Raw genomic sequence first — 24,559 nt, 5'->3', positions numbered from 1 at the left:
TTTCTCTCCACTTCTCTTAAATAGCCACTTGGCCTTGCAGGGGGGTCGGTAGTCGCTGTGACCTCTGCCTCCAGCCTGGAGGTCTAAGGACCATGGCTGTTGAGTTTTACTGACTCCTGTATGATGCCTATGTCCTCACTTGCCAGGCCCCAGAGGAAAAGCTCACATGCACAGCTATGACAGAGAGAAGCCCAGAGGTAGCCGTGGACACCCCGATCCCCCCATCTGTTGCTGGTGTACCTGCCAGGTCCCGGGCATACTGCTCCCGAGAGCGGTCCATTTGACACTTGTGGCTGGCCAGCACCTTCTTTACTAGGTCCAGCATGCCAAAGTTCTGTACAATGTTGTTGAGGAGGACAGCATCTGAAAGGAGCAATGCAGGCACTTGGTGAACACCCAGGCCCCATCCAGCCCATTCAGAGGCCAGCTCCTCAGGGCTGCATTGGCAGGAGCCAGCTCCACAGATGTCTAGAACACAGGCTGCACACACCCCGCCCCAGTCCCCTCAGCACAGCAGGCCTCTGTCCCAGCTACACAGCAGGGCCTGGGGGAGCCAGCAAGGGGGCAGCTCAATCTCCCTTACCTCGGAGCTGCAGGGGAGGGTCCTGCACCCTCTGCTGCAGGCCTTTCATAGTTTCCTCCAGTTCCTGCTGGAATTCTTGAATGACCTCGTCCAGCAGGCCAGCATCCTTTAGCCCCCGCCAGAAGGCAAATGTGTCATCTGTTGGGGAAGAAGAGGTCGAGTGAGCAGGAAGAGGTTGGGTGAGTAGTAAGAGCACTGCTGCCCTGGACAGCCATAAGGACACTGCCCAGGGAGGTCAGGGCATGTTACAGCACATGTCTAACGGGCCAGTGGCTGAGCTCTGTCTTAACCACCACCACCACCACCACCCCCCGCCCCCGCTGGGACAATGATGGCCAGAGTACGGATGACAGCTTCCCCACTATGTGCACTTGTGAAAGCCTACAGGGACATACCTCCAATGGCTGTGGTCCAGTCGCTGGGGTCCTCACATGTCTCTATGGTGATGGTGGCAGGAGAGCCATTCACTACGAGCAGAGTGGAGCCGTGGTGAGTGTGACGTGGGGCAGCTCCCACACCTGGAGGTCCTGCCTCCCTCCCGAGGCTGTGCCTGACTAGAGCAACCAAAGGACTCCCTGCCTTATGTCCGGGTTACTTGAATGACTTCTTTGAACACACACACAGGACAAAGAACAGGAAACAGCCCTCCACCCATCACTGTGTGATTCGATGCAGGGGCTGGTGGAGATTCCTGCCCATGTGGCCCCACAGATGGGTGTGGAACCAGTCACCCTAGCTTTCTTTTTACCACTGTCTATCTTTCATTATGCCACCATGATCTTAACATGAATCAATCATATTTCTACTTTTCTAAATCAAGAAAGACAAGTCATCTATTCTGGCTTGTCCCAAGTACATTTCCAGTAGCTACAAACCGTAACTGTCTGTAGTTTGTATTTGCGTCCTGGAGTTTCCAACAGGCTTCATGCCCAGGCCTGGCTAAGAAGCAGACCCGGAAACAGACAGATGTTTTGGTAACTTTCCAGCCTATGCCAGCTCTGCCCTCATCAAAGATGTGTTGGAATCAAGTGAGGCATGAGCCAACACTTGTCATGGCTTGGGCAGGTGTACCACCTTTCTCTGACTACCCAGAGACAAGCCAAAGGTTCTCAGAGATTCAGGCTAAAGCAGCCCAGATATACCTTGTCCCTGACTGTGCCTTTCTTGGGTGGAACAGACCTAAGTAAAGGGGTGCCCACCTATCCTGGCTGATCACCCACAGCCCACTTTAATAAGGCAGGGCAGAGAGTCTGAGCCAAGCCCTGGGTATGCTGCCTAGGATGCTGACTGCATGCCTCCTCATGCTTGCCAGACTTCAAACATCTGGCCTGGAGCTGTGGTCCAGGAAAGGGCTAAGCAGAAGGTACCCTCAGAATGTTGCAAACTGTAGCCACTAACCAAGGAAAGGCTGACAATAGCCAGCTCCCGACCACCACAGGCAACGTCCCTATGCTGCTCAGGACTCAGCCCACCTACCAGGCAGAACACAGAGAAGGATGTGGGGAACAACAAGGCCTCAGGCCACCATGGGCCCCATTCTCCTCCAACCAGGGACCACTGAAGCCCCTACCATCAGCCCATCTGGAATGAATGACAGGACCACCCCATCACACAGGAGCTTACTCCACCCAATGCCATGGAGTGACAACTTAGGCATAGCAAGAGACAGTGCTAGAAAGAAAGCACTGCCAGACATTGCTAGGTAACACGATGGGGACTCAGGACCCAACCTTGATACAGCCTTGGTTTAAGAAGACTTTCTCAAATCAGGCACGGAGGCTATGCCTGTCATCCCAGCAACTTGGGAGGCTGAGATAGGAGAATCACAAGTTTTAGGCCAGCCTCAGCAACTTAACAAGACACTGTCTAAAAATAAAAAGGACAGCTCAGTGATATGCCCTGTATTCAATCTCCAGAACAAAAAAAAAAAAAAAAAAGGAATGAAGAAAAAAAAAAAAAATCTCAGAATAAAATAAAAAGGGCTTGGGGTGGGGATGTAGCTGAGAGGCCTGGTTCAATCCCCAAGCACCCCGCACCACCATCAAAGAAAGAAAAAAGAACACTTCTCCTTCAAGAAGCTGGAAGAAGGGGCCAGGGTTACAGCTCATTGGCAGAGCGCTTGCCTCACATTTGTGAGGTACTGGGTTTCATCCTGAGCACCACATAAAATATAAATAAATTAAATAAATAAAGATATTGTGTCCATATTAAAAAAAAAAAAGAAGAAGAAGAAGAAGAAGAAGTTGGAAGAAAGGTCTGGGGTTGTGGCTCAGCAGTAGAGCACTCCCCTAGCATGTGCGAGGCGCTGGGTTCAGTCCTCAGCAACACATAAAAATAAATAAATAAATAAAATAAAGGTACTGTGCCCAACTACAACTAAAAATATTTTTCAAAAAAAGAAGCTGAAAGGAATCCCAGGAACACCTTATCCCTATGGAAGAACAATCCAGATCATCACCAGCATCCAAGCTGCCAGAAGAGAGAGCTACAAGCTGCTCTAAAAGCCACAAGCACTGAGGGGCACTGTTCCAAATGTGGGAAGGGCTGGGAGAGGGAGGAGGCCGGGACACAGGCAGTCCCTTCAGGATTCCACACACTCCTGTCAAGACAAAGGTGACCATCTCCGGTTCCATAAACCTAGCAATCACCAGACTTCCTTTGTGAGAGAGGGAGGGGCAGGAGGCACCAAGGCAGCCAGAGGAGGTCAGTCTGTGAGACCTTCCTCCTATTCCTCTACCTACCATCCGCTGCAGCAGGTGTGAGTGGGAGGTACTCTGTGGCCGTGGGGCTGCTCAGGGACACACGGGCCCCCGAGAGGTCTATCTTTGTGCTGCGGCAGGTGTTGGAGCAGACCTTGTCATGCTGGTAGAAGTCCAGCTCCCCTGAGTCCATGATCTTCCTGTGAAGAGGACCAAGAACCCAGGTGAGACCCAGCCCAATACAATTCATTCCCCACCCTGACTTGGGCCGTCCAGCTAAACTGCCAGGGTCTCTTGAGGTGGGAGGGGAACCGCACTCTCCCGGGCACATAAAGTTGTGAAGTTCCAATGAGAACGTGCTGCAGATGCAGGGCTCTGCCCCCCATTCAGGGCCCTGTCCATAGGAAGGAGACATATGCACTGGCCGGCAGACATCTGGAGGTGCCCAGTCCATGCTGTAACTGAAGACCCAGGGGAGATGGCTTAGTCCACTGCATCACCTGTGGCCAGTTCTGAGTCAGAGACATGGGAGCCACTCTCTCAGGAGAGGCCTGGGCCTTCAAAAGGCAGACAGGAAAGGAGGCCAGCAACTGCAGGAGAGTGCTCATGACCACTGCACATCCTGAGGACCTGCCTTCCCAGGTCCCAGACCTGGTCTGGCATTTCTCAGCAAGCCTGCCACGACTGTAAACAAGGTCAGGGGCTCCCACCATGCTGAGCCTTTGGGCAGACCTGGCCTTAGACACATGTACAGCTCACAACACGCCTCCCTAGCCCACCCACCATGTTCGAGAAAACCAGAGGCTCCTGGGTGGGACTGGCTGAGAGGTGTGGGGAATGTTCTGGGGCTGGTGACAGGCCCCGAAGCCAAACTCTCACTCTGCACAGAGAAGGGCATCTTCCCAGGAGGCAAGGTGGATACTGGCTGGGGGCCCCCTCTCTGCAACACCCACACCTCCAGGTACACAGACCAGTTATGGCTCACAGGTCACAAAGAACGCAAGCCAGCAAGGTTTACCAGCTATCTGTGTAGTCCGCATGAGACTGCGGCAAAAGTAAGACAAAAAGGGAGGGGAGAGGGGCTGGGATTGTGGTTTAGTGGTAGAGCACTTGCCTAGCATCATGAGGCACTGGATTCGATCCCTGGCACCACATTAAAGAAAATAAACAAAATAAAGGTATTGTGTCCATCTACAAGTAAATATACATATACACATATACATATACACATACACACACACACACATATATATATATATATATGGGAGGGGAGAAGGGGAGAAGGGAGGGAGGAGGGCAGGGAAAGGAAGTTGCTGGGGAACAAGCCTGACCAATTGTGTTATGTGCACACATAAACATGGCATCAGGAATCCCACCACTATGTATGATTTTAATGCCCCTAGAAATTTTTTTTTAAATGAGGACAAAAAGAAATAAGGCTGATATAGAAGACCATGCTGAGCTTGACCTGGGTGCCTACCTGAGGCAGACACCAGGATAGCCCTTAACTTTTTAACAGTGACAGTCACCAGAGGCCCCAAGTGAAGAATGGGTGAAAAATAAAATGAGACCTGGCAAAAAACAAACAAAAACAATGCTAAAAGTCTGACAGTGTCCCTGCTGAGTGGACCCATACTCTGTAAGGCGTGAGCAGAGCGGAAAGAGCTATATGCACCCACCACATCTAACACACAGCTTTTCAAAAATCCAGAACCAAAGGGGAAAAGCAAGGGCTGTGAGCCACCCCCATGTGCACCTACAGGTACCCACCTGAGCATGATACCATTCATCCGGATGGCTCTTTTCCAGTCCTTCAGAGTGGACTTCCCCGCCAGGTGCACAAACTCCTTGGGGCTAATCACATGCTCGTCATACTGCAGAAAGCAAAGAGGTCAGGGTCAACTCAGCCTGGACTCTGGTCTGAGAGGGCTACAGCCTGTCCTCCCCTGCTCTGCTCTGCTGCTGGAGCCTGCACCAGGGTTCATGGTAGGCAGGAGAGCCTCTTTGAGGCTCTGAAGCCCCAGCCTTGCCACAGAGTGCTCCAGTGGAGTAGGCCCAGTCCTGTACGCATACTTGGCATGCTGCTGCCCACAAGTGCAATGTGTCTGGGAATGGGGAGGGCTGAGCTGACCAAATGCAAAAAAGCCTGTGGCGCACTCTTCCTCCAGACAGTCTGAGCAAACCTTAAAAATAATATACACACCTTACATCATAAAAATGTAACGTTAATAAAAAATCACAAGCACTACGAATGACCCCTGCTGCCAGGCCAGGCCACAGAGCAAGAAACAGCACCCCATCCTGCATGAGGCTCACACATGACCATTTCAAAGTCAGGGGACCGTCCTCCCTGCTGAGAAGGTAAAATATCCTATTCAATCCTAGTAAGTAAGCAATTATTAGAACCAAAGGATGAAAATAGAATGTTGTTTCCTGGGGCTGGGGTTGTGGCTCAACAGTAGAGCGCTCACCTAGCACGTGTAAGGCCCTGGGTTCGATCCTCAGCACCACATACAAAGAAAGATGTTGTGTCTGCCGAAAACTAAAAAATAAATATTAAAAAAAAAAAAAAAATTCTCTGTCTCTCTTTAAAAAAAAAAATGTTGTTTCCTCTTTCTAGCTCTATGGCAGGAAGATGGTGGCCGCAAAAAAGATGCAAAAGTCTCTGGAGTCAATGAACTCTCGGCTGCAGCTTGTTATGAAAAGTGGAAAGTACGTACTGAGGTACAAGCAAACTCTGAAGATGATCAGACAGGGCAAAGCGAAATTGGTCATCCTCGCCAACAACTGTCCAGCTTTGAGGAAATTTGAAATAGAATACTTTGCCATGTTGGCCAAAACTGGTGTCCATCACTACAGTGGCCCAATATTGAACTGGGCACAGCATGTGGAAAATACTACAGTGTGTGCACACTATCATTGATCCAGTGATTCTGATATCATTAGAAGCATGCCAGAACAGACTGGTGAAAAGTGAAATATGTAAAATTTTTCTTTAATAAAACTTGGCAGAGAGTGTTTAAAAAAAAAAAAAAAAAGTTGTTTCCTTAGAAAACAAGCAAACTGGGGATGGAGGAGTTGCTGGGTCCTGGGGCTGCCTTATCCTGGCACCTGCCACCCAAGCAGAGTGCCTGGGCAGGCAGTGCTGGTGGGGATGGTGCTCCACACCCCATGAGTTCTGCACTCCTCTCTCGATACCTGAGGCTGCAGTTGAGAAGGCCACCTCCATGCAGCCCATCAGGATGGAAAGACCCCTCAGCCACATTATGCTGCCTTAAATCCTCAGAGGCAGGCATGGCCTCTGCGAGCCTGGATCTGCCACCAGCCTTCTCCTGCCTGAGGCTGTGCTGGACAGTGCCCACCTGGCCTGATTTTGCTCCAGGCTTTGGTCCACCAGCCTCATGGGCTCTAGAGGTCCCTTTCCCTTCTTGCCCTCCTTTGGGATGGCTGCTCTCTCTGGTTCCAGGTTCTTCTCTGCAGCTCTGTCCTCTCCTGTGGCCCTGTATGCTATGCCTAGGCCATCAGAGCTCAGGGCTTCCTGAGCACTGCTGTGTGGCCAGTGCTTATCTTTAGACCCTCCCAGGATACCAGGACATGTCTCTCACATGAAGGTCCCTTGAACAGTGGACACTTCCATCTGGGATCTCTTTCCTCTGCCTGAAACACATTCAGAACATCCTTCAGTGAGGATCTGTTGGTAGCAACTCAGTTATGCCTGAAAATGAATTTCCAGAGATGACTTCGCCATAGGCACCTGTTCTCCCTTGACACAGGGAGCACCCAGCCTACCACCTCTGGCTTCTGCCCCACTGCTTTTGGACTCTTCCTTCAGGGCAAAGGTCTGCTGCCAGCCATCTTGAGGGTCTTCTCCATCCCTGTGCTTCTCTCATTTCAACATGACTGTGATGTTATGTTACAGCCTATTTATTTTTTCTGTTTATTAACTGTAAGGACAATCCAAGAAGCTCTGCTGTCCTTGCAGCAGGCTTTCTGCAACTGACTGGCCCTCCATGCTCCCCTCATCCAGGCGTGTGCATGGACGTACACCCTCTTCTAGGCCTTTGATGCTGGACCCCAGACCATTTGCATGTGTTCCCTATAAATAAGGTACTTCAGCATAGCCAGAGGGCAGCTCTCAGGGGTACCACCACCTAGTCTGCAATCCATGTTCAGACCAGTGACTGCGCTTCCCTGATGGTCACTTGACCCAGGACTGATGCATATGGCCACAGCATCTCTGCAGGCTCCTCATGATGGAGCAGCTCCCCAGCCTTTCTTGGTCTTTCTGAGCCTTCTCATTGCCAAGCATATAGGTCAGGTGCCTCGATTTGTGTCTGGATCTTCTCAGGGGCAGTCAAAAACTCCTGCCCATACATCCCGATGCGGGTGAGGCAGACATCCCTCACCTGGACGTGGCGGTGTCTGGCAGGCTTTCCCACTGCAGCTACTGCCCTCCATTTTTGCAAGTGGTCCATGAGGATGGACTGAGCGTTGGCATTCCCAGTTGTCACTCCTTCATGTCTGGCATTCTAACATGAGCACTCCACTCCACCCTGTGCACTTACTGTGTGCGAGAAAATGACATGGAGTACATTGCAGTAAATAGAGACTCACAGATTTCTGTCCTACTTGAGCTGTTTGCTTTTGGTTTTCTTTTGCAGCACTGGGGATTGAACTCAGGAGTGCTCTACCACTGAGCTGCAACTCGAGCACTTTTTCCTTTTGAGACAGGGTCTTGCTAAGTTGTCCAGGTTGGCCTTGAACTTGCATTCCTCCTGCTCAGCTTCCCAAGTTGCTGGGTTACAGGTGTGGTCATCATGCCCAGCTCCTACTTCAGTGAAAGCCCATGGCCCCATTTTTAAATTTTTTTGCTGAGTTAGGGATTAAACCCAGTATATGAGGCAAGTGTTCTGCCACTAACCTGCACTCCAGCTCACTGTTATTTACCTGTAGGTTAAATTGTCCTGGGTGGAGGCAGTGAAATTTTTTTTTTAATCCACTGTGGACTTTGTGAGGTCCCTTGAACTGTGGACTGACACCCTCCCATGGCCATGAGGCACTCACACCCTCTTTGCAAACAGACATGGTGGATTTTCTCCTGCTTCTATTTTCCACCTTCTTTCTTCTGTGGAGAATACTCTGGCTGAATTCTTTGGTTGTGTCTTCCAGTTCACCAGTCATCTCTTTAGTTATGTCTAATCTGCTCTGATGCCAATCAACCAAGTATTTAATTCTAATTCTATTCTTCATTTCTAGTTGTGCTTTCATCAAATTTGTTTATTCTTTACTGTATTCAAGCTTCTCTTTATTTCTTGAAATAAATTAAACAATTATTTTATGTTCTGTGTCTTAAAATTCCGACACTTAGGGCCAGAGGTTAGCTCAGTCTAACATATCTCATATGAGGCCCTAGATTCGATACCCAATATTACAGAACAAGCTGAAACCTCTGTGGGTCCCAACCCCTGCTGGAGCCTCTCTGAAGGCACTTGCTCGGGGTGACCACTTCTTGTGTCCAGTGTTTTGGTTTGTTACACTGTGAGCTGCTCCTTTTCTTAGCATGTTGTGGAAATTACTTAAAGCCTGATATAAGGATGCTTTCCTGCAAACAGGGCTTTTCATCTGCCTCTATCAAATCCTGAGGACTGTCAGCCAGAAGCCACTGGGCCACACAGACCATGTGTGAATGGCAGCAGGCCACCCTTTGCCTCTGGTGCCCAGCCTGGAGACAGTGCCTCCTTGCTGTGGGCAAGGTGAGGCTGGAAGGACATACTCAGCAGAACTCTCTGGCAGATGGCTCTAGAGGGATCAAGCCCCCACATCCCTTGGGAGTGGAGGACAGTCTGGTCTTCTCACCCAGCCTGCAAGATTGAGAAACCCACCCCACGCAAGGCTCTCCAACAAAAGCTGGACTCTGCCCTAACTCAGGCCTGGGTCCTGACAACTTCTCCCTTTCAGTCACGTGTAAAGACACATCTGGAAGATGCTTTTTAAAAATATCTTTGGGGGCTGGGTGCTATGGCACATACCTATAATCCCAGCTGCTTGGGAAGCTGAGACAGGAGGATCGCAAGTTCAAAGCCAGCCTCAGCAATGGTGAAGCACTAAGCAACTCAATGAGACCCTGTCTCTAAATAAAGCACAAAATAGGTCTGGGGATGTGGCTCAGTGTTCAAGTGCCCCGAGTTCAATATACATACATATACAATATATATCTTTGACTTTGTTTTGTTTTTGTTTGTTTTTTGTCAGGGATTGAACGCAAGGGTACTTAACCACTGAGCCACATCCCCAGATTTTTAAATATTTTATTTACAGACAGGGTCTTGCTGAGTTGCTAAGGCTGGCTTTGAATTCACGAACCTCCTGTATCAGCCTCCTGGGCTGCTGGGATCACAGGTATGTATCACTATGCCCAGACGACTTTTTTTTTTTTTTTTTTTTTTTAAGAATGTCTATGTTACCTAGACTGGACTTGAACTCCTATGCTCAAGCAATCCTCCTGCATCAGCCTCCCAAGGAGCTGACACTACAGCTGTGTGTCACCACACCTGGCTCTGCTTCGTGAAAATCTTAATGAACATTTTAACTGTTTTCAACATAAGGTGCATCTGGGAAAGGGACAAGCAGAATGCCAGAGGAGAATGCCTTTCTCATCATCTTCCCCTGCCAGTGAATGAGTCTCTTTAAAGCACACACCTCAGTCTGCCAAACAAAGCCATTCTCAACTGGTCTCCACCACAGGACCATACACTGCACACAGTGCTGCCTTCCACCTGCATCCCTCCAGAAATGAGAACTACTCCTGCTGGAGGCATTCCCCATTGTGCCCACAGCTGCAATCCTGTCCTTGAGGCTGGCTCCTAGCTTCTTCCTCCTCCTCCCAGGCACAGGATCCCGGAATAGGGGTCCAGCAAATGTCTGTGGTGGCTCTCACCTGAACACATTTCACATTGATGCCAGGGCAAACGAACTTCCTCCAAATCAGGTTGGCTCTGCTGTCTCCGCAGGTAATGGGATACACAATCTCAGCCTCCAAGCTTTCCCCCTCTTCAGCCATCTTCACTTCTCACAGGCACATGGACAGGGAAGGGCAGAAACACAAAATCAGTTGTGACCTCTCCAAAGTACTTCTTACAATGCAGAAAGCACTGGTTGTCAACCTGGAAACCCACACTAAATCCAGGAAGACCCAAGTGAGCCAAAAAGGCAGGGTCCTCATCAGCCCATCAGCACTCCAGAAGGATCTACAGAGCACATCAGACTACAGCAGTGTTCAGGAACCCCAGTAACTGTGGCTGGACTCAAGAGTCACCTACGGGGATGAATCAAGCTTTAGTTGGAACCTTGTTAGGGAAACCAGACCTTAGAAACTGAGGGCTTTTTATCTGGTAACACCAAGTCCCACAGGTGCTAAAAGACCATCTACTGCCACTCACTGCCAGGATCAGCAACAGGCACAGAGAATCCCCAAAGGAGAGTGCTGCAAGACACAGGTGACCCCCCCTGCCCTCCCACCAGCCACAAGCAGGGAAAGGGTTCATTACATATGCCTGGCCACACCCAGGAGGACCTAGGGCCCCACCCAGCCCACAAAGGGCTTCACGAGCCCTGGGTACTACCCATTTCAGTTGCCGGCTGTTCCATCCTGCATCTGCAAAGGAGGCAGAAGGCCAGCTCCCCACTGTCGTGGCTGCCCACCTTACGTGGCTCCCTACCTAACACGGCCTCCTTGAGCTGCGAGGAGGCTGTGAAGGCTGCGGCGGCAGCAGCAGCTGCGTTTTCTGTGTCCACATTGTCTTCTGCCAGGTCACCCCTGGTGAGCAGTGGGGGGGTGGGAGAGAGAAAAAAGAGACCGTCAGGGGCTGGGGCTGGGGCTGGGGCTCAGTGGAAGCGCACTTGCCCGGCATGTGAGGCACTGGGTTCGACTCTCAGTACTGCATAAAAAATAAATAAAATAGGGCTGGGGTTATGGCTCAGCGGTAGAGCACTTGCCTAGCACATGCAAGGCGCTGCGTTCGATCCTCAGCACCACATTAAAATAAAGGAATTGTGTCCAACTACAACTAAAAAATATTTTAAAAAATAAATAAAATAAAGGTCTGTCAACAACTAAAAAAATATTTAAAAAAGGAAAGGGACCATGAGAGCACCAAGCATGACCTACAGCCCCAGCATACCTGGAGCACATGTGCTCAGGACACTTGTGCCAACAGCTCGGCCTCCTCCAGAGATGCATTGCTGCCAGGTCTGGGCCAGTGTGCTAAGAGGTGTTGCCTGCTGCCCCCACAAGGACACACACCTAGTGTTCTGCTCTCCTTACGCTAATGCCCAGAACAGCGCTGGAAAGCAAGGCCAGCCTAATGGATTTATGGAAGTATAAATGCTCAAAGCAGGAATTCTAAACCTCCATTTCTTTCTTTACTAAAGTTTTTATTTCCATCATAATGATCCCATGCAGTTATACAAATTATCAGAAAATATAATTTCTTTTCTTTTCTCTCTCTCTTTTTTTTTTATCTGCAGTGCTGGGAATTGAACCAGGGCCTCTACCAACAAGCCACTCTCACCTGAACTCCAAAGAGGCTACAGCCCACAAAATATAAAATTTTTGGAAGAGAAAAAAAAAATTACCACAGTCAACTTTCATCTTATACCCAAAATAAATTATGGACAAATCAAAAGTAAAGGTAAACTGGTTGCACTGGCACATGACTATAATCCCAGCAGCTCTGGAGAATGAGGCAGGAGAATCACAAGTTCAAAGCCAACTCCAGCAACTTAGCAAGGCCATATACAACTTAGGGAAATTCTGTCTCAAAATAAAAAACAAAAAGGGATGGGGATGTGGCTTAGCAGTTGAGCATCCCTGGGTTCAATCCCTGGTATGAAAAAAATAAAAGAGAGAACTTAAAAGAAATGTCCACAATATAGGTAAGATAAATGGCTGGTTCCCTACCACACAGAGGAGCCACAGTCAGCCCTACAGCCTGGCAGAGGTTGGAGGCCTCAACCAGAGCCTTGGAGAATCTGCAAAAAGACCTCTCGTTACTCCTAAGAAGTGCAAACAAGGAACAAGAGATGCTTCCTTCCCAGACAGTCCTGGCATGGAAGCATGGCCAATTGGTACATGGGGAAGGTTGAGAGGAGGCAGACCAGCACCACTGATGCAAGGATGTGGCACAGCAATGGCCCAGCACTGCAAAGGAAAACCTGTGAGGGGTTATGCCTACAGCTAGAAAGCACATGCCCTGGACCCAACATCCCACCTCAGGAATCAGTTCACACACTCACAACAATGGGACTCAAACAGTCCTTGCAGAAGGGTCTGGGGCAGAAAGTCCTCTGGTTTCTGAAGCCTTGGGGAGGCAATGTGGATAGGCTAGATGAAGCCTGAGTGGGCTCAGGGGTTTTATTTTCACCACAAACCAGGGCAGAAATGGGAGTTGATTAAAATACAAATTTGAAACTTGCTTTCAGGGCAGTTAAGAATGACTCCAGGGGCTGTGGTTGTGGCTCAGGGGTAGAGCGCTTGCTTAGCATGTGTGAGGCGCTGGGTTCGATTCTCAGCACCGCACATAAATAAGTGAATAAAATAAAGGTCCGTCAACATCTTTTTTTTTTTTTTTTAAAAAGAATGACTCCAGCTGGAGATGTAGTCCAGTGGTGGAGCACGTGCCCAGCTAGCATGTCCAAGGCCCTGGTTCCACCCCAGCACGACATACTCACACAAGAGTGACTCCAATATGAAGAATAATATTTACTGGAAACACCGGAACTCCAAAAAGGCTGCAGGAACTCAGAAAAGGAAGCAGTGTTCCTGAGCCAGGGGTAGGACATGGCCAAATAGGAACATGTGCCCTGCATGGCAGATGGCGGAACACATTCCTCAGAGGCAGTCGGAGAGGGAAGAAAGGCAGGAAGCTTCTATCAGGCTACTGGGGGTCACTAGGAAACATACCCTGGGCCTCAAGCAAATAAAGAGTAAGCATTAGATGGAGATGGCAGAGGAAACCAGGTTTGGTGCCAACAGAGGCAGAGGTACACCTACAGACAGGATGAGGCCTTCCACAGGACAGCCCTCAGGACTCCTCCATGGCCCCTGGGTAAGATGCTAATTAATAGGCATTCTGGTTCACTCTTCACTTGAAAAATGTCCATTACAGTACACATGCCCACTCTGGGCTTACCATGCAGAGCCGCTCCATTCTCTGCAGCAAGGGTGCTTATAGCAGGTTGATGGACAGGCCTGCCAGGCTCTAGAGGTGGAGCACTCCTAAGTTCTCCCTGAACACCCGCCAGGAAAGAGAGCAGTGTCCACAATGCAGCCAACTAGCTCTGCTCCATCTTCTTACACACACACACACACACACACACACACAGGGGCAAATCCACATACACCTGTCTTCTCCAGGACTCAGGAGGCTGAGGCAGGAGGGTACATGTTCCAGACTAGCCTGGGCAACTCAGTAAAACCCTGTCTCAAGATAAAACATAACAAGGGCAGGGGGTAGTTCAGTGGTAGAGCACCCCTGCATTCAATCCCCAGTTGCAAAAGCGAAAAAAAGCAAATCTAATAGAAAATAGGTAAGTCCCACTAAAAAAGAAGAGCTTCATGTAGGTCAACCTGCCTCAGAGGCCATGTGGTGCCTCCCCAGGAGATGCACACAGAGGACCCCTCCTAACCTATAGAAAAGATCAAGGCAGAACAGAGCAATCTGGCACCAGAGGACCACAGCCGGGAAAGGCCTCTGATCCTCATGGCTCTTCCATCTCCATCAAGAGATATGATGGAGAATGAACAGCATCGAATGAACAGCTCCTGCTCCTCACCCGACTTGACTAAGAACAAATTTTGACCAGCTTTGAACAAGGGGACATGAGAGGCTTTGTAGTCCCCACTCCTGCTACTATACTATGAAGGCACTTCAGGCAAGTGTCCCAGTGAGGCCACTCAGACATCCAGTAGCCAGGCCTAGACCAACTCACCAAGCCATAAAAAATGACAGACACTAGTTACTTTAAACCATCAAGTTGTTTTTTTTTTCTTTAGTAGTACTGGGAATTAGGCCCAGGACCTCAGATGCGCTAGATAAACAGTGAGCCACACTCCACAGCTCATTTTACTTTTTAATTTGAGACAGCGTCTCACTAAGTTGCCAGGCTGGCCTTGAGGATGCGGTCCTCCCACCTTGGCCTCCTGAGCAACTAGGATCACAGGTATGCCACTACGCCTGGCCAAGCCACTAAGTTTTGTAGTGATTTACTATGCAGGAAAAGTATCTAATGCAGGGACGTGCAGGGTGGATGCTCAAGTCTTGTGAGTGGCACAGAACCATCAGCAGAAGCAAGAAGGGGCAGAGGCATCTGTAGCTGCTGTGACGTGGTGCAGAAATAAAACCCTGCACCGAGGCAACTCAGAAGGTGGAACACGTGCCTAAAAATGGGAGATTCTCAGGGAGAACACCTCCAGACAGTGCAGAAAGGGCTCCCAAGCTGCAGTGCTGCCAGATGACCATTCTCTTGCACACAGAATTTACAGGGAGTCCAGGGGTCAAACTATTTCACATCTCCCATTTCTCACTTGACAACAACTATCCAAGTAAACAGCATCTGAGCAAATGCCACCACAATGGGGCTGAGGGCCTTGGTTCAAGGACTTTCAAGGCCATGTGTGGCGAAAGGCTCTGCCCCAAAAGACAGGCCATTCTCAAAGATCTCACCATGTAGCTTTTGAGCAGGACTGTCTACCTGGTGTGTGGCCTGCCTGACCCTGCATGCTAGGTGTGGGAAGGGGAAGCAACTATAGTTTCAGTTCAAGAATCTCTGGATCAAGAGATGTTTCAACTGCACCTAGACCTGAGGTGGCCTGCAAGGCTATGGAACTGAAGCCAGGTGCCACAGCTAGAGAAGACCCTGCTGAGTCCTGGGGAATGGAGTGGCTGTGCAGAGGATGGTGGCAGACTACAGAAGCAGCCACAGCATCCTGCAACTCTCCCATCCAGAGGCAGCCTTAGTCCACCCTGAACCTGGGCACAGCTGTGTAACAAGCTTCAGCAATGGGATGTATAGGAGAAAGAGAAAGAAAAACACCTGGGAAAGAAGTCCAGGCCACCAGATGGAGGACAAGAGGCTGGCAGGCAGAGGTGAGCCATCACGACAGCCACCAGAACACCAGCCTGTCAACCAGATAGTGACTGAGGCTCCAGGAACACCCCAGCTCACCATGGGGCAGTCAGGCAGCCAGACCACAGAAAGCAGCAGTCCTTGTCCAACTGCAAGAATCCATATCTGTGTCCTAAGCCACCAAGTTTGAGGTGGTTCCTTACACAACAAAAGTGACCAACATAGAAAAGGACCTGAACTTGGGTGTTGACAGAGCAAAGCCGGTCCACAGCAGCCACTTTCTCTAATGAGGACAGGAAATAAAGGAAACAAACACAACACCTTAATTCTGAGGGCCTGTGCCAGCTGAAGCACACATTCAGGAGAGCCCCAGGGGTCAGTCACTGTCACCAGCAGCCAGATGACCATTCTCTTGCACACAGAACTTACAGAGAGTGCAGGATATTCACAGGGGACACAGCTCTTTAAGTTCACAACTGTATAAGAAGATAACAGCCCAAGAAGAAAGGCCTACAGATAATAATATTGAAGGCCCCTGATGTGGGCTACATGGCATCATCCCCAGCAGCTGGAGACTTCCCATGTAGAGCTGGCCCTCCCTGGAGGCTCCTTCCCCAAGTTCCTGGGTGAGAAGTGCTGAAGCTGGAAGGTGTGGCAATGGGCTCCCCACAGCAGCCCCAAGGTGCTAGAAGGAAGCCACACAGGTTTCCCTGACCCAGTGCCACTTCTGACACTCTCTTATCAAGCCACTCACAATCTAGGTGAGGAGACATGGGCACTGCTCTGGGTCAGGCTGGGGAGGAAGCAGCAGAGCATGTGCAGGACACCTCTAAGCTATGTGCCAAGGTGCTGACAAAGATCAAAGGAGAACCTCACGGGTAACTCTGCAGGAAGGCCCTCCCAGAAGCCTGCCAGGGCCTTGGCCACACCCACAGAACAGGGAGGATCATGCACCCAGGACTCACGAGTTCTGGGGCCAATCCTGCTCAACTGCGGCACCAGCCTCCACTCTGCCCCAGGAGGGAGATGGATGCACGGTGCCCAATGCTGGAGGAGGAAAGCGGACTGAGGCCAGCCCCACCACAAAGCTGCCAGCAAGCCACTCACACAAGCAGCACGAAGCAAAAGGGAGTGGTCTAGAGCCTCCCTCTGAGAGGTTCTATGGTGAAGAGCTTATCTGGCACACACAAGACCCCATGTTCACTCCTCAGCACTGCAAAAACAAGCTACAGAGAGTGAAGAGACAAAAGCATGTCCACACCCCCTGGGAGGCCCAGGCAGCAGGATACACACGCGAGCTAGGCCAGGTGAGCCTTAGCCTGGGAGTTAGGCCCTCTGGTGGGAAGAGCATGGGGCTCAGCAGCCCTCTCCAGGCTGACTACCCTGCTTGCCTCATCCCCAGTCAGGCAGGAGCCATCTACCCGTCCTAACAACCCTGCCTGTGGGTGGCAAACGGAAGCCAGCACTCACTCGGATGCTAATGCTCAAGGCAGACCTCTGATCCAAGAAGTGGGAAAGTACTCAGTCTCATGAGGAATGTCAAGGCAGACACTGGCGCTTCACCTTCACCTCTTTAAAAAAAAGTCTCCAGCTGTCCCCACTGTTCCACTACTCAAGAGAAATGCCAGGTATTTCTGGGAACATGGTGGCTACACCAAGGAGCTACTGTGCCACCCAAGCTTTCACTGATCCTCACATTCAATGCTGTTCATTCTATAGCTGGCACTTAAAGAAAGGCTGAGTCCAGGCTGAGAACCACCACATTCAAAGAAACCTCCAGGCAGCCCCGCCCAGCCCCCACCACCCTCAGCAGGCACAGGGCTAGGCCTTACCCGTGAGGGGCCAGGTTCGTGGTCACCAGCACCGTCTTCACCTCCTCCACACCACTGCCGTCGGCTGCAGTGTCTGGGGTCGTCACAACCACCACCTCTTCCATGTGGACACTCACATCTGGCGTAGCCATGGCTCTGAGGAGAGGACGCTCGGACTGCAGCGTCACTCTTCCAGGTTCCCAATCCTGGACAAGGCAGAACACAGGTGGCAGGGTGGTCTCCAGGTCTGCTCAAAAGAACACCCAGCAAACAGCCTCTCTGCTTCTCCAAAGATCCTCCTCCAAGCTCCTAGCTGCTACTCTGACAAGCAGCAGTAGCAATGCAGGAACTCTGCAGGGTCTGAGGTTGGCAGGGGCAAAAGCCACTCTTTTTCCCCTACAGGAGCCACACTCCCCCAAAGGACAGGGAGGGAGACCAGAATTCCAGGTGTGAATTCTCTAATGCAGGGTATCCAGCTGCTATTCTCCCTTCTATCTCTGGCTGATCTCAAGGGCAGCCCAAACCATAAGACTGAGCACAGGTACAGACAGAAGCCACCTGATAAGTAATCTCTGTGGCTGTGAAAAGGGAAACCCATATGGGACAGAAAGAAAGAGGGATGACCTGCTTTTCATTATTCTACCATTACTATCTTTTGTCTTCACCAGTCTCGCCCTCAGGCAAAACCCAAGTCCCTACCTGAACCCTGAAATGATGGCAGAGGCCTGGCAAGCACCAAAACTCCCAGGAAAGGGAAGCCCTGTCACATTAAGGGCAACAGTCCCCAGGGCATGAGTGCCCACACTGTACGCTCTCCCTCAGGCATAGGACAGACTCAGTAACAAGATGTGGTGGCACACATGACAGTCCTAAGTTTCTAGCAGAGGACAAGGAAGGGGTCCCGAAGTCAGAGTGGCACAGTAGACAGGAGGAAGGTGAGACTGGTTACACACAGCCACGGGGGAAAGCCTGGGTCATCCCAACCTTGGACCAGGCCTCAGATGGGGCACTGCAGACTCTGAAAACTGACTGACTGACCCGAGTATGGCCACAGATGGCCTGCAAACATGCACTCCAGGCTCAGGTGGAGCTCCTGCTGCAGTGAGAGCATCTGAACCTTCGGGGAGGTGGGGTCACAGCCTTGACCTCATGGCAGAACACCCAAGTGTCCAGGGTGTGATCCAGAACTGCTTAGCACACAGAGGCCAGGAAAGCCCTATCACCTCTCATGGGAAAACACTCAAGAGCTGCTCACTCTGAGGTTTATGTTAGAGTCAACAAGAGACAGGCAGGTGCCACATCACATCCAAGGGTAAGCAAGCACTCCCAAGTTTTCACCCACCAAACTGAGAATCAACGAGTAGAGTAACCAGGGCTGGGCATGCAGTTCAGTACAGAGCAACTGCACAGCACATGCGAGACCTTGGGTTCCATCCCCAGCACTGAAAAATAAGCAGTGGCCAAAGTAAAATAAAAGATCACTGGATGGGTACTATAGCAGCATGTAGATGAGAGGATGGAGAAAGAGAACATGAGACAGAAGAAAACATCCAGTCAGGTGTGGCAGTGCACACCTGTGATCCCAGCAGCTGGGAAGCTAAGGCAGGAGGACTATGAATTAGAAGCCAGCTGCAGCAACTCAGTGAGGCCTTAAGAAACTTGCAACTTAGCGACCCTGTCTCTAAATAAAATGTAAGAAGGATTGGGGATATGGCTCAGTGGTTAAGTGCCCCTGGGTTCAATCCCTGGTACAAAAAAAAAAAAAAACCTGAGCAGCAGAGAATACTAGAACACATAGGAAACAGAGCCTCAGGGTTAAGCAGCAGCCATGAGGCTGAGCACTGTGACACTGGAGTTCCAGGGAGAGGACAAAGTACTGAACACTTTCCAAACTTAGAAAGACATAAACGTGCCCATTTGAAACACTCAGTACACTTCCAATGGACACGCCCACATTATAATCAAGCCAGAAACCAAAAACAACATTGAAAAATCTTGAAACAGATAAAAAAAAGTATGCATTACCATACAGGACAACTCAAACAACATGGAGTAGTCCTCATAAATCACAAGGGCTGGAAGGCAGGGAATGGTGTTTTGTTGTTGATTAAATATTTTTTTAGTTGTTGATGGACCTTTATTTTACTTATTTATATGTGATGCTGAGAATCGAACCCAGTGTCTCACATACGCTAGGCAAGTACTCTACCACTGAGCTATAACTCCAGCCCAGGGAACAGTATTTTTTAAAAAATATTTATTTTTTTTTAGTTTTAGGTGGACACATCTTTATTTTATATTTATGTGGTGCTGAGGATCAAACCCAGGGCCTCATGCATGCTAGGCAAGCACTCTACTACTGAGCCACAACCCCAGCCCCACAGGGAACAGTATTTTTAATGTATTAAAATAACTGTTTTCAGGTGTGGTGGAGCACACCTCTAATCCCAGCAACTCAGGAGGCTGAGGCAGGAGGACAGCAAGTTGAAGACCAGCCTGGGAAGCTTAGCAAGGCCCTGTCTCAAAATAAAAGATATAGGGGCTAGGGTTGTGGCTTAGCGGTAGAGTGCTCACCTAGCACATGTGAGGCCCTGGGTTCGATCCTTAGCACCACATAAAAATAAATTAATAAAAAATAGGTATTGTACCCAACTATAACAAAAAAATATTTTAAAAAAATAAAAATAAAAAACATAAGAAGGGCTAGGGATGTAGCTCAGTGTCTAGCATGTGCAAGGTCCTGGGATCAAGCCACAGAACAGAGAGAGAAAAGAGGAGATAGAGAGGAGTGATGAGGAAAGAGAGAGGAGTAATGAAGAAAGGGGGGGGGATTTTATACCAGTGAGATCTTTCAGGAATGAAGACAAAATAAAGGTATTTCCAGGTAAAGGAAAATTAAAACAACTGGTCACCATCATCTGCTCTCCAAGAGAGAGCAATGGAAGTTCAGAAAAGAAATCAGGACCAATGAAGAGGGGCCTGGAACCTCAGGAATGAGGGAAGAGTAACCCAAGTAATCAATACAATAAACCATTTGCCTCTTGAGTTCTCTAAACACCTGTAACCCTGGATGCAACAATTGTAACACTGCCTGATGGGATTTTCAACACAGGAGGCACACAATAGCCAGGACCCAAAGGGAGGGAGAATATATGTGGACCCCTGCTTCTCCCCTCCACAGAAGAGACAACTTGTTCATGTTCCAGACATCAGATCAGGTCTCAGAGATAAAAAGGAATGAGCTACCAATGTGCTAAAGGACACGGTGGAAATGTACATGCATTTACTGAATCGAGAGAGGGCAGAGGAGGCCCCACCAGGATTCCATGCTGCCTCACTCTGGAAAAGACAGAACCACGGAGACAGTAGAAAGACCTGTGTTCAAGGCTGGGCGCAGTGGCACGTGCCCATAATCCCAGCAGCCTGGGAAGCGGAGCCAGGAGGGTCACATGAGTTCAAAGTCAGCCTCAACAATTTAGCAAAGTGCTATAAGCAACTCAGTGAGACCCTGTCTCTAATAAAATACAAAATAGGGCTGGGGGTGTGGCTCAGTGGTTGAGGGCCCCTGAGTTCTATCCCTGGTAACTCCCCTTCCCCCAAAAAAGAAAGATCCACTTTCACCGGCCTGGGGGAGAGAGGGGAACACAGGGCTTGGGGGCAGGGGGCTCTCTGCCTACAGCAGTGATGTCACTACACATCCATCAAACCCACAGGGTGTCCACATGGGAGGGAGCTTTTGGGGGACAGCATGGTCAGCAGGCTCATGGGCTACAGCAATAGCCCACTCTAGGGATGTCAATCAGAGCAGAGGAGAAGAAGGGCTTTGGGAACCCTACCATACCTTCAGCTCAATTGTGCTAGGAGCCTACAACAACCCTAAGAGATTAGCTACTAATTTTTTAAAATTAAGTATATAGCCAGAAGGTACATACCTATGATTTCAGCTCCTCAGGAAACTGAGGCAGCAGGATCCCAAGTTGAAGGTCAGTCTGAACAACTTAGTGAGACTCTGTCTCAATTTTTTTTTTTTTAATGGGCTAGAGATGCAGTTCAGTGATAGTGTGCCCCTGGTTTGATCCCCAGTATTGGGGGGTGGGGTGTGGAGTTAAGTAGGTATATTACAATAGAAATAATAAAGAATATAAAGGGGAATAAAAGTCAGGCTACAGACTGGAAGGAATTATTTGCAAATCATATGTCTGATAAAGAACCTGCATCTGAGATATATAAATAACACTAATACAGCACCGACTTTATTTTATTTTTACTTTCTTATTTATTCATTTGTACCAGGGATTGAACGCAGGGGTGCTTTACCACTGAGACACATCCCCAGTCCTTTTTATTTTGAGACAGGGTCTTGCTAAGTTGCCCAGGATGACCTGGAACTTGTGATCCTCCTGCCTCAGCCTTCCTGGATTTTTCCAAATGTTTCCTGGATTACAGACGTGCACCACCACACCTGACTCAGCACCCATTTTTTGTTGTTATTGGTTTTTTACACAGCATCCATTTTTAAAAGTGGCAAAAGATTTGACTAGAAACTTAACCAAAGAAAAAATAAGGATGGGTCCAGGGTATGGTGGCGCACACCTGTAATTTCAGTGGCTTGGGAGGCTGAGTCAGGAGGATCAAGAGTTCAAAGCCAGCCTCAGCAATGGCTAGGTGCTAAGAAATTCTGTGAGACCCTGTCTCTAAATAAAATACAACATAGGGCTGGGGATGTGGTTCAGTGGTTGAATGCGCCCCCAAGTTCAATCCCCGGTACCCTCCCCCCCAAAAAAAAACTTACATCTACTTGAAAACCTGTACACAATTTCTTATGACAGCATTACTCCTGTCAAAAGCTGAAAACAACCTAAAGGTCCTTCAGGAGGTGAGAGTATCACAAGAGAGAACACCAAGCAGCAGGAAATAAACTATGGATTTATCAACAACCTGGATAAATCTCTAAGGACCAAGTGGGTAGAAAAGACAACCCCATAGGAGGTGCCACAGGAGAGGACCCCAGGACTCCTATTAGGCAAGGCCACACAAATGCAGGGACAGGTGCAGCCCACAGCAAACATGACCAAACGGGAGGTCCAGGGAGGCTTCCAGGGTGCTGTCTCTCTCTACTTTAATCACAGAATAGCTTCACGAATCTACTCATGAAACAATTCATGCAACTGTACACAAAAACCAGGATGCTGATTTACCACTTTAAAATCTTCTTAAGGGCTGAGGCTACGGCTATGGCTCAGTGGTAGTGTGCTCACCTAGCATGCATGAGGCACTGGATTCAATCCTCAGCACCACATAAAACATAAAGATATTGTGTCCACCTGAAACTAAAAAATATTTTTAAAAATAATATAATCTTCTTAAAACTGAAACTAGCAAAAGACACTTGCACCCTTGCATATATGGTCAACTGATTTCCAGCAAGGCTGCCAACACCATTTAATAGGGAATGGGGACAGTCTTTCAAACTGAGGTGTGGATGACTGTTCATCCACATGCGAAAGAATAAAAGCTGAATTCACACCACCTTACATTACACTCAAAAATTAGCTCGAAATGATCAAACCTAAGAGTAAAACCATAAAACAATTAGAGGGAAACTCAGGGCAACATCTTCATGACACTGGATTTGCGGATGAAAAGCTCAGACAGCCAAAGAGAAAACAGGGTGGGGTACAACTCAGTGCTGGAGTGCTTGCCTAACATGTGGCATGCAGCAGGCCTCAGATCCTGGGTTCATCTCTGCTCCCACCAACAAAGTTACACAGAGTAACTAGGAGATATGCAACTGAAAGCAGGGACTTTGTTCAGATACTTATATACCAGTGTTTGTAACACAGCCCTCACAACAGCCAAAAGTAGAAACGCCCAAACACACACAGGAACGAAGAAAAAGAAGACGGCACAGTTACTCAGCCTCAAAACCGAATGAAATTCTGATATCTACTAGTATATGGGTACTCTGAAAACGTTATACCAAATAAAGGAGCCAGATACAAAAGAATGAATGAGCAGAGCTTTTACCTAGCCAGCACAAGGCCCTGGGTGCAATCCCCAGCTACTGGGGTGGGGGACAGACACGGGATGCTTGGGTGTAAGTACAAAAACAAGATAAAAGTGCTAGTGTTCGGTTGGCCAATACATCCCATTCCAAGATTTGACTTTCTTCTGGCAAATCAAAACTATTTTCCTTTGAAGCAGAGGTACAGTTGCACACCTATAATCCCAGCTACTTGGGAATCTGAGGCAAGAGGATGACAAGTGTGAGCCCATCTTAGGCAACACAGCAAACCCCGTCACAAAAAAAACAAGCCAGGCATAATGGTGCACACCTGTGATTCCAACTAGGAGGCTGAGGCAGGAGTCTCACAAGTTGGAGGCCAGTGTGGGCAACTTAACAAAACCCTGTCCCGAAATAAAAAATAAAAAGGGATGGATGTAGATTGGTTAGGTTCAATCCCCGGTACCCAAAACAAACAAACAAAAAAACAACCTCAAAAAAAAAGGAAATGACACCATGGAGAGCAGAGGGTATGACCACCGGTCCACAGGCATAATTCCTTTGATCCTCAGTGTTTTGAAACATTTTAATTAGTTCAAAACATGTGAAGTTTCCAGCTTCTTCAAAAGCTATCAGCAGTGAGCTCTGGAGGCATCCAGTGTCAGGTAGACAGGCACCAGCCAGCTGCTCACACCCAAAGGCAGTCCTGTGCTACCTGCCGCCACCTCCTTTCACAGCCCAGACACAGCAGTTTATTCCAAGGCTCTGTCTGCATTTGGTTTTGCAAGTGCTCAAGGCAGGCACACAAATCCCTCAGGGATGTCTTCCCAAAGCCTTTAGAAACAAATTCTGAGCAGGGAGTTTGCTGATCTTGTTATAGGTAGTTTTTATTTAACCAGCTCATTTTAACTGAGTAGGACAAAACAGTGTTTGAAGAGTCAGCAACCATCGACTAGGTGAACTAACAGCTACTAACCATGAGCCACACTGATTCAGTTCTCACCACTGGGTCTCTATGAATGGGGCTTCCACTGCCCGGTCCTGGAAGGTTCCTGGTCACACAGTCCCCACTGCTGGGTCCCCATGGGTGGGTTCCTGGTCACACGGTCCCCACTGGTGGGTTCCTGGACACACAGTCCCCACTGCTGGGTCCCCATGGGTGGGTTCCTGGNCAGTTGCACACCTATAATCCCAGCTACTTGGGAATCTGAGGCAAGAGGATGACAAGTGTGAGCCCATCTTAGGCAACACAGCAAACCCCGTCACAAAAAAAACAAGCCAGGCATAATGGTGCACACCTGTGATTCCAACTAGGAGGCTGAGGCAGGAGTCTCAC

The 24,559-nt window shown here is 49.1% G+C and overlaps 1 protein-coding gene and 1 pseudogene across 5 annotated transcripts in view; one reads left to right on the top strand and one right to left on the bottom strand.

The window, feature by feature from the left end:
• The window catches only part of Gmeb2 (glucocorticoid modulatory element binding protein 2), a 27,590-nt gene extending 3,031 nt beyond the window's left edge, over positions 1-24,559 (bottom strand). Inside the window, exons 1-9 of one of the 5 annotated variants that reach the window (XM_015478332.2) lie at positions 24,522-24,559; positions 17,241-17,425; positions 11,001-11,098; positions 10,220-10,347; positions 5,053-5,156; positions 3,325-3,482; positions 979-1,050; positions 584-721; positions 241-363 (exon numbers count right to left, since the gene is read on the bottom strand). In XM_015478332.2, coding sequence (XP_015333818.1) covers positions 241-363; positions 584-721; positions 979-1,050; positions 3,325-3,482; positions 5,053-5,156; positions 10,220-10,347; positions 11,001-11,098; positions 17,241-17,371 — 952 coding nt within the window. In that variant the 5' untranslated portion in view covers positions 17,372-17,425; positions 24,522-24,559. The other 4 variants (XM_015478325.2, XM_048810640.1, XM_048810641.1 and 1 more) reach the window with 4 other exon arrangements.
• On the top strand, positions 3,491-6,303 carry LOC107136138 (annotated as a pseudogene).

Source organism: Marmota marmota, unplaced genomic scaffold, assembly GCF_001458135.2.
Source record: "Marmota marmota marmota unplaced genomic scaffold, marMar, whole genome shotgun sequence".
NCBI lineage: Eukaryota > Metazoa > Chordata > Mammalia > Rodentia > Sciuridae > Marmota > Marmota marmota.
Note: the sequence above shows the minus strand (reverse complement) of the source record. Positions and strands in the feature narration are given on the sequence as shown.